Source organism: Miscanthus floridulus, chromosome 11 (assembly GCF_019320115.1).
Source record: "Miscanthus floridulus cultivar M001 chromosome 11, ASM1932011v1, whole genome shotgun sequence".
In the NCBI taxonomy this organism is placed as follows: domain Eukaryota; kingdom Viridiplantae; phylum Streptophyta; class Magnoliopsida; order Poales; family Poaceae; genus Miscanthus; species Miscanthus floridulus.
Window position 1 is genome coordinate 78,539,975 of NC_089590.1, and position 10,759 is coordinate 78,550,733.

Below are 10,759 nucleotides of genomic sequence, written 5' to 3' on the forward strand. Positions count from 1 at the left end.
TGTAATTTTCTCAGATTTTTAGGAGCATCAGAAATATATGTTGCTATTCAAACCTATTATTAATTAGGGTTTAAGCAAGTGTCGCTTTAAGTGTGATTAAGAAATTAGTAAAGCTTTGGTGTATCTTTGAAGCATTTCATAAGATAGGTTAACTTAACATATTAGTAGTAGAAGAGAATGCAGTAGATGACATGTGCTTGTATTATAGTTTCGTGGATGATGTTGACTACCTTGCATTTAAACATATCCATTGCATTCATCTCCTTCGATGCACCGTTTGCATAATCACTTACGCGCATTGCATCATACAGGATCGCAAACCGAGAACCCAGTCGTCATAACCGAGGAGCCCGAGGAGCAGCTCGAGGCGCAGCAGCAGGAAGTGCCAGAAGCCGACGAGGAGGACGTTGAGGAACTTCCGGAGTGCCCCGATCACCGTCCGAGCTCCTTCGAGAGAGGCAAGCCCCGGAGCATTTTCTCCCGGTTTGCAATTAATTAATTAAATGTTTTACTTTAAATTGATGCATTACGTTCAGGAGTTGTTTGCAACCGTTGCTGCATTATACCTTGTTTACCTTTGTTTTACTATATCCTTGTTACCCTGGTATCCGCAGTCGAGTCAATGCTTAGCTGGCTTAGACCGGTAGAAGTCGGGTGATTTCCTGTCACCTGCGAGCTATAGGTGGTTACCTGGATCTGCTTGGATGACTATGAAGTCATGGTATAACTAAGGGTTAAATGAAGTTGAGACCGGACGGAGACTTGCAGAGTTTTGAACTGTAGTGTTTCCGTCTGTGTCGATTAAGGACCGACCGTTGTTGGGCCTCGAGTCATGTTGAACGCATGCCTTACATTTAGCTGGCCGGATAAAGTACCTTCCGACCGCGAAACTGGGAGATTTTTCGGGCCGAGTAGATTGCCCGCAGCGCACTGTGCCGAAGCAGGTGTGGTAGGAAACGGGGGCGGGATGATAAGACCAAAGTGCAGTCGGTCGGCCCCCGGGTACATGTGGTTCCTGGCAAACTCGAGATACCTGGAAAGTTGGCTCGGTGATCAATATCTCACTTTAGCGGGTGAGTGAGGTTTGTGTAAGGAATAAATCACCAGCTGGTTAGGAATCGATTCGAATCGCCATCGCTCCTGGATAGTGAGCACTTGACTTGAGTGACTTCATCGTAGTAAATGCTATGGAACACTTGGACAGTTATAATGAATATGACGGTGTGGAAGTTACTTAATGATCATTGGTTATCATTATCTGCTTAATCACATGTTTACTCTAGTATAGGTGCAAATCTAGTGGACAGGTTAATAATAATTAACTTGGCAATAATGCTTTTAGAAAGGTTCTTGAAATGCTAAAAATGCTTCTTTTGCAAATGAGTCAGCTACCCTACTATAAAGCCCTTCATAATCCTTGGTGTCATTTATTTTCGGTTATGTCGGGTAAGTCTGGCTGAGTACCTTCTCGTACTCAGGGTTTTATTCCCACTTGTTGCAGATGGGCAGATGTACTATGGCTACTGTATCAACTGCCTGTATCCTGCGATGGGTGATGCTTAGGACCATGGGCATGGTCATTCCTTACGTCTCATCTGATGCTTTTGTTGGAGATGATCATTCGCTGGCAATCTATTTGAACTCTGTGTGAGTGTGTGTGGTTTTAAACAATTGACTTCCGCTACTTTATTCGAACTTGTTTTGTAATAACTATGTTTAAACTCTGATGTATCTGTTATGCAAACTTTTATGTAATATGTGATTGGTGACCGCTAAACTTATTACGATCATGGCTGGGACATGAGTTGGTTTGAAATCCTTCGTGATTTCACGGACTACCGGGTTATACGGGCTTAAGTTTGCTAAAGCGTCTGCTCTGGCGGATGATTTTCTTACTTAATTTCGTATAATTGGTCGGTTCTGTTACAGCTACGAAGCCCTCGGCGGCTCTCACCGGCCCCGATGCCCTCCTCTCTGCTCTCTCTCTCTCTCCCTCCCTCGCTCCCCGCTCGCGACGCGGCTCAGGCGACGGCGCGGGGCGGCCTCGGCGGTGGCCCGCCCTCCCTCCTCCTTCTCCTCCACCACCACCAACGCCACTTCCTCCTCGCGACGCAACACGGCGGGTCGCGCGGCCTAGGGTTTCGCCCCTCCATCGCCGGTCGTCCCCACGGCCAGCCAGCGGACGCCCTGACGCGCCGGAGGCCTCTGGCGGCGGATGAAACTCCGTGCTGGCCGTGCATGACGACGGGAAGGTCACGTCAGCAACCTCGGCGGTGGATCTGGAGCGGCCGCTCGCGGGGCCCCTCCCGGCGGCCGATCTGAGGCTGGAGCACGGCGTCAACCTCGCGCAACCAACGGAGAAGGTGGATCTGTGCCGAGCAGTCGGATCCAGCGCGAGCCCTCCCCGTCTCCACGGCCCGCCTGCTGCGACCGGTCCGCGGCGGCGGCGCCCATCCTGCTCCTCCTCCTCCTCCTCTGCCCTCCCTCCCCTTACTCTCCCTCTCTCCCCTTCCCTCCCGAGGCGGCGGTGAGCGCGAGGGAACGCCGCCCCCTGCGGCCGCCGCGCCGGCGTGGGTGGGGCCCGGTCGCGTCCTTCCTCTCCCCCATCCTCCGCACGGCCTCCTCAATGCCTTCTCCAGTCGGGGAGCATGAGCTCCTTTGCTCGGCGAAACCCTAGGTACGGGCCAAACCCTAAACTGCAGCGTGCGCTCTCTCCCCTCCTCCCTCCCCTTCCCTAAACTCCCTCTCCTCTATGTGACTCTCGGCGTAAGCTACTGGAACTGCAATTCAAATTTTCTTGTATAGCAAATGAGACCTCATATTTATTTGCGCGACTTTTTTTGCCCTCAAGTCCTACAAGAAAACCACATCATACCCACCAAAGTTGTAGAAAGCATGAACCTTCTTGTCAAACATAAAAAGAAAAGAGCGATCTATATCTAATTCGATTAGTTCACTGATATGCATATTCTTTGTTTACGCCTTTCAGGTCATATAAATAATCAGTATAATACCTGCTTCTGGATGTTGGTGAAGTCTGCAAAAAGTGAACAAGAGCTTCAGCTAGCTTTGAAGGTAGTACAAATTTTCTTGAGTTGGTGACCTTTCTATCACAATGGTATAAATGTTTTAGTTCAAGTTTTGTTTTTCTAGGGAACATTTGCAAAAGACAAGAATGAGCTGCTAGCTCAACAATTCCAAATAAACTATGATGATGAACCGGCTATGTTCCGCAAAGGATGTAGTGTTTACCGAGAGAAGGTGATGCTGCAAATGTTAGCAGTCATGCAAGACAACGTCTTTCTTATAATGTATTGCGTATAACTGTAGGTACAAACAGCTGTGAAGATTGATGACTATGGGGAACCCATAAAAAGACCAAGATTGCAAGTTACAGCTGCACATGTTGATATCATAGGGCCTGAGTTTTGGGAAAACCATCAACACATTCTTCGACAAGGTCGGTTTGAATTATTCACCTGTCCTTTCTACTACAGATCAAGCTATGTGTGTATAGCATTAGCTTAATTGATTATTTGGGGAACGGGGGAAAATGCGTTGGTTTGTAAAGAAATATGGCATCAAACACATCTTTTGTCCTTGTAATTGGATTGTTGTTTGCATCAATGCTTGCCAATTTGATCAGTGAGGATCCTTCTTTTTATTTATCAAAAGCATGCAGGTTCTCTTTAGGATTACCTTGATTGCCTTATTAACTGGGTAAGGTAAATGGCATTTCCTCACTTCTTCCAATTTCTAGTCTCTATGTGACTCTAGAAAAAAAATCAATACTCATGGTTGATGGTCGGTGTGAAAACTGAAGCTTTAGAATATTTCTCATGCAGTGTGAAGACCTGAAATAGTTTATTGCATTGCCTTCTCTGTATTTGCTAGGAAATGTGATCTACCACATCAAGCATTTCATGTTTAGAATTCTGAATAGTTTTAACGTATTAAATCAAAAAGAGCTCCAATCTTTAAGTTTTTGTGCATGACGTATCTACATTAGACTCCTAATATTATTTCCGTACAAGTATTGAACATATTTTTTATCTGCGCCTTAACCGAGTGATTTGCCGGCGCGCGCGGTGGCGCGCGTGATGGACTAGTGACGAATAAAGGCAATCTGAGATGAGTGACGGAGCTGCTGCTTGTGCTTGCTTGCCGAGGAATGCCTGCCTTCTTGAGCTTCCTTCTAGCCTTGCAAGAAGACAGGCCACGGAATCAAAGTTGCATGAAAGTGTTGGATTAACTCCTGATTGGACGATACGGGGAATAGTTGAAGAATCACATGAACAGCAGGGACGTAACAGGTGGTTTGTGTCTGTGATTGATTAGTCACACAAGGATTTATTTCTCTGTTGTGCCACTCTGGGTGCGTGTCCCTGTTTCAGTTGACACAATCTAGCCGGGCGATGTTGATCAATACTTGCCTCATCTTGCCTAAAATCGCTCATGTAATTGGTTACCGAAATCAAAAGCATGCCTTCATACCTTTTTTATTATTAAACTAGTGTAGAACATTAAATAATTTAGAGTACAATGGAACTAACTAATTAGTGAGGGCAAGTTAGATTTTTGCAGGATTTCATATTTGATTCTAAATTACTTGGATATCTTGTATTTAGGATTTAGGAGGAGGGGAGTACACAGTTGATCATACTTGCCTGAGATGGACCAAGGATCCTCGGGCAATGCACATGTTTGTGCCAGAGCGACAGATCTATGGTACCGCATGCACTTGGTGTCACAGTCTCGCTGGCCAGAGTGCCAGGCCATCATGAAACTAAGACGAACGTAAATCGATCGTTTAAGCCGCGGCGTCAGTCCATTAACATGGTCTTCTGAAGACTTCAGCACAAGTTAAAATATCACATGCCCATATGAAAACAAATGCCATGGCTAAGTGTCATTTTTGCATTTTTTTTTTCAAGCCAAAACCCTACGCGCATCTCTCATTTCTGTGAGGCCTTTGTTGCCGTTGTTCTTATCCCTCGAGCAAATCACGGACGACGCAGGCAGCACTGTCCCCCGGGCCGGGAATTCAGACTTCAGACGTCACCGGGACACCCGCTGGATAATAACAGGAGAAGCGAAAGCATCCGAAGCACGTACTCGTGGCAGGCCAGCGCGCCCACGGCCAGGCGGCCGACGTGCTGGCTCGGCAGTCGGCACCCTTGCCCATGCCCGTCCGTGCCCGTGCGCGCTCGCTTTCAGCTCGTCTTTTCGGGCGTCGGAGCCATAGGTGTTCACCGCACGGTACCGCCACCGCCAAGCCAAACTGGACACCGGAGCGCTGATTGCTGAAACGCGCGGCGGACGCAGGGCGCACGGCGCTTCTCGCGGTTTGGGCCACGTCTGGTACTGCGCGTCGTCTCTGCGACTCTGCCACTGCTCCAGCTCAGGCGGCACGTGGTGTTGTCTCGAGTCGTGCTGGTACCACTGCGGCCAGTACGGACGACATATAGCCGCAAAAAGATGTTAGCCCGGCCCGAAATGCCAGAAACAAATGCCCCTAACCAACGGGAATGCCGAGTTGCCAACGGTACTAGCACAACGGAATTCTTGGATGCGCTGTTCTCTTGTCAACTGAGGAGTGACGACTGCGCATGATACTCCATCCTCCTGGCTCCTGCTCACCATACTCGTTATTTTGCACAAGAACTAATGATGTTTAGGGAAAGCAATTAGGTTATTTCAAAACTAGTTATCTCCTCATGAACGTCAAGTATTTTAAAAGTAGATAGAATGTACCAAAAATACACCGTCCAATATACACGTATACCGCCTATATACACTCTCTTATACTACTCTCTTCATTTCAAATTATAAGTTACTCCCTCTATTTCAAATTATAAGTCGCTTTAACTTTTTTGGTTCATCCATTTTGTTATGTATCTCGACATATTATTATATCCAGATACATAGTAAAATATATGTATAAAAAAAGTCAAAACGACTTATAATTTAAAACGGAGGGGGTATTAATAGTTGGCGAAGGATTAAGACGGGGTAAGGTTGCAAAAAAAATGACAGGTACCTCCGAGTAAAACATGTTGGAGACAGTAAATAAAAGAGTCAAAACAAGAGCGTTGTGAACCGGAGATAGCATTAGATGATTACTAGCAGAAAACGCGCGCCCCTGCGCGAGTGAACAAAGTGGATGGCTAAACCATAGTGATGTGCACACAGGTTGAAGTTATACATATTGTATTGTACATACGTGGATGGTTAGAGAACTGCTAGAAGAGAACATTGTTTCTAGGGATGTATAGGTAGAAGTAGATAGGTATAGGATACCATTACTCAAATATACATGGGTAGATGTTTGATACAGATAATATTGAGATACTGCGTTGTGCAGAGATGATCAGCCTGTTGGGCGATTACAGTTGGTGCTGAGGCAAGTGTTTCATCATTGAGTAACGCGGTGCGTAGGCAGACAACAGGAAAGATTTTGAATGTCAATATATAGACTGCAATATATAATCTTTACGGGAGCAAGTACATATTCATATATTATATGCATAATAGCTGTCGTATGGTACAACTGCAGAATATAGTAAACCTAAAGTAGAAGATGTACCTAGTGGCGATACATCAAAAGATGAGCCCATGAAATGGAGCCATAAACCAAGTAGATGACCATAACTTGATTCAGTGTCATGTCAGTTGAGCTCACGGCATGGTTGAGTTACTGCTGCAGTTTATGTCCAGGCCGTTTCCTTCCGATGAGTCCACAGAAGCTACGGAAGATGGAAGGAAATGAGAGTATATATAATCATGTCTCAGAAATGCAGCGGCATTGCATTGCAAGTATTTAGTCTCAATGTTTCCATGTTCTGAACATAATATGTATCCACTTGAAATGAGTATATATAATCATGCCTTAGAAATGTAGCAACATTGCAAGGTATTTAGTCTCCCAAAAACAGAGCAATTTTTGCACACAACAGAAATTGTAGCCTAAGTGCCATGTTTCATGAGAGAAAGTCAGGTTTATAATAATGTAAAATTATATGCTAACAACAGCAGATAATGGAGTTAAGTAAGCGCAGAGTTTTAAGTAGAAGAGAGAGAGTATAAGTCCACAACTGCGAAGGGAATTGGCCATAGGACTGTAGGAAAGTAAGTCTCATAAGATCTTTTTTTTTTCCGCTGCAGAACTCAAAGCAGACCTGGAATTCGGGAAGAAAACCATAAAGGAATCCTAAAGTGGTCAACAAAGAGGATGAGATGGCAAAGTGGATAGGGAGGTGTCTAACCTTTGCCTAGGCAATATCATAGCTACATGGTATGGTATAGTATAAGCAAGACCCCAAACATGGACCTGGACCAGTACATCCTTGCAAAACAAATAAAAAGGAGACGAGGACAGGTAATGGGAATCAAGCAAACGGACCAAAGTAACAAAGGATGTTGCTACAGCAGCAATCGGTGAAATGGCAGCACACATGCTGATCTCTTCGGTAGTGTTTGGATGCTAGGACAAGGAGGGATGGGATGGGACGGCCCCGGGACGAGGGCTGTTTGGATCCGAGTCAAGCGGGACAAGGACGTCCCACGAGCGAATATTCGCTGAAGATCCGGGCGCGGTTCGCCCCTCAAAAAAGAGCGGACGGGGACGGTCCTCGTGGGACGAGTGCTGCATGGCCGCACGCGTGCGTGAGAAGAACGAGATGAGGAGCGGCTTGCCGTTGAGGAAGAAGGAAGAAGCAGGGACTCACCGGAGTCGAGGAAGAAGCGTGGGCTCCGCCCGACCCGGCCGCCGGCGAGCGCGCAGGCTCCGCCCCGTCCCGATGACCTCCGCCCCCGGCCCCGGCGACCTCCGCCGTGCGTGCGGGCTCCGCCTCCGGCCCCGCCGCACCGGTGAGCCGCCGAGATGCGCCGCCTGCCGCCTCGCCGCTCGAGCTCCGGCCTCGCGGCTCCCTCGCTCCCCGCTCGCGACGCGGCTCAGGCGACGGCGCGGGGCGGCCTCGGCGGTGGCCCGCCCTCCCTCCTCCTTCTCCTCCACCACCACCAACGCCACTTCCTCCTCGCGACGCAACACGGCGGGTCGCGCGGCCTAGGGTTTCGCCCCTCCATCGCCGGTCGTCCCCACGGCCAGCCAGCGGACGCCCTGACGCGCCGGAGGCCTCTGGCGGCGGATGAAACTCCGTGCTGGCCGTGCATGACGACGGGAAGGTCACGTCAGCAACCTCGGCGGTGGATCTGGAGCGGCCGCTCGCGGGGCCCCTCCCGGCGGCCGATCTGAGGCTGGAGCACGGCGTCAACCTCGCGCAACCAACGGAGAAGGTGGATCTGTGCCGAGCAGTCGGATCCAGCGCGAGCCCTCCCCGTCTCCACGGCCCGCCTGCTGCGACCGGTCCGCGGCGGCGGCGCCCATCCTGCTCCTCCTCCTCCTCCTCTGCCCTCCCTCCCCTTACTCTCCCTCTCTCCCCTTCCCTCCCGAGGCGGCGGTGAGCGCGAGGGAACGCCGCCCCCTGCGGCCGCCGCGCCGGCGTGGGTGGGGCCCGGTCGCGTCCTTCCTCTCCCCCATCCTCCGCACGGCCTCCTCAATGCCTTCTCCAGTCGGGGAGCATGAGCTCCTTTGCTCGGCGAAACCCTAGGTACGGGCCAAACCCTAAACTGCAGCGTGCGCTCTCTCCCCTCCTCCCTCCCCTTCCCTAAACTCCCTCTCCTCTATGTGACTCTCGGCGTAAGCTACTGGAACTGCAATTCAAATTTTCTTGTATAGCAAATGAGACCTCATATTTATTTGCGCGACTTTTTTTGCCCTCAAGTCCTACAAGAAAACCACATCATACCCACCAAAGTTGTAGAAAGCATGAACCTTCTTGTCAAACATAAAAAGAAAAGAGCGATCTATATCTAATTCGATTAGTTCACTGATATGCATATTCTTTGTTTACGCCTTTCAGGTCATATAAATAATCAGTATAATACCTGCTTCTGGATGTTGGTGAAGTCTGCAAAAAGTGAACAAGAGCTTCAGCTAGCTTTGAAGGTAGTACAAATTTTCTTGAGTTGGTGACCTTTCTATCACAATGGTATAAATGTTTTAGTTCAAGTTTTGTTTTTCTAGGGAACATTTGCAAAAGACAAGAATGAGCTGCTAGCTCAACAATTCCAAATAAACTATGATGATGAACCGGCTATGTTCCGCAAAGGATGTAGTGTTTACCGAGAGAAGGTGATGCTGCAAATGTTAGCAGTCATGCAAGACAACGTCTTTCTTATAATGTATTGCGTATAACTGTAGGTACAAACAGCTGTGAAGATTGATGACTATGGGGAACCCATAAAAAGACCAAGATTGCAAGTTACAGCTGCACATGTTGATATCATAGGGCCTGAGTTTTGGGAAAACCATCAACACATTCTTCGACAAGGTCGGTTTGAATTATTCACCTGTCCTTTCTACTACAGATCAAGCTATGTGTGTATAGCATTAGCTTAATTGATTATTTGGGGAACGGGGGAAAATGCGTTGGTTTGTAAAGAAATATGGCATCAAACACATCTTTTGTCCTTGTAATTGGATTGTTGTTTGCATCAATGCTTGCCAATTTGATCAGTGAGGATCCTTCTTTTTATTTATCAAAAGCATGCAGGTTCTCTTTAGGATTACCTTGATTGCCTTATTAACTGGGTAAGGTAAATGGCATTTCCTCACTTCTTCCAATTTCTAGTCTCTATGTGACTCTAGAAAAAAAATCAATACTCATGGTTGATGGTCGGTGTGAAAACTGAAGCTTTAGAATATTTCTCATGCAGTGTGAAGACCTGAAATAGTTTATTGCATTGCCTTCTCTGTATTTGCTAGGAAATGTGATCTACCACATCAAGCATTTCATGTTTAGAATTCTGAATAGTTTTAACGTATTAAATCAAAAAGAGCTCCAATCTTTAAGTTTTTGTGCATGACGTATCTACATTAGACTCCTAATATTATTTCCGTACAAGTATTGAACATATTTTTTATCTGCGCCTTAACCGAGTGATTTGCCGGCGCGCGCGGTGGCGCGCGTGATGGACTAGTGACGAATAAAGGCAATCTGAGATGAGTGACGGAGCTGCTGCTTGTGCTTGCTTGCCGAGGAATGCCTGCCTTCTTGAGCTTCCTTCTAGCCTTGCAAGAAGACAGGCCACGGAATCAAAGTTGCATGAAAGTGTTGGATTAACTCCTGATTGGACGATACGGGGAATAGTTGAAGAATCACATGAACAGCAGGGACGTAACAGGTGGTTTGTGTCTGTGATTGATTAGTCACACAAGGATTTATTTCTCTGTTGTGCCACTCTGGGTGCGTGTCCCTGTTTCAGTTGACACAATCTAGCCGGGCGATGTTGATCAATACTTGCCTCATCTTGCCTAAAATCGCTCATGTAATTGGTTACCGAAATCAAAAGCATGCCTTCATACCTTTTTTATTATTAAACTAGTGTAGAACATTAAATAATTTAGAGTACAATGGAACTAACTAATTAGTGAGGGCAAGTTAGATTTTTGCAGGATTTCATATTTGATTCTAAATTACTTGGATATCTTGTATTTAGGATTTAGGAGGAGGGGAGTACACAGTTGATCATACTTGCCTGAGATGGACCAAGGATCCTCGGGCAATGCACATGTTTGTGCCAGAGCGACAGATCTATGGTACCGCATGCACTTGGTGTCACAGTCTCGCTGGCCAGAGTGCCAGGCCATCATGAAACTAAGACGAACGTAAATCGATCGTTTAAGCCGCGGCGTCAG

General features: G+C 47.4%; 1 protein-coding gene across 1 annotated transcript; it reads left to right on the forward strand.

Annotated features, from left to right (window-relative positions):
• Positions 1-2,652: 2,652 nt before the first annotated feature.
• LOC136492257 (tRNA(His) guanylyltransferase 1-like) lies at positions 2,653-9,278 on the forward strand (the record flags this gene model as incomplete). Its single annotated transcript, XM_066488337.1, has 8 exons — positions 2,653-2,677; positions 2,990-3,075; positions 3,154-3,261; positions 3,331-3,405; positions 8,585-8,609; positions 8,922-9,007; positions 9,086-9,207; positions 9,263-9,278. Coding segments are annotated over 8 exons (543 nt in total), but the record flags the coding sequence as incomplete, so codon positions are not given.
• Between the last annotated feature and the right edge of the window lie 1,481 nt (positions 9,279-10,759).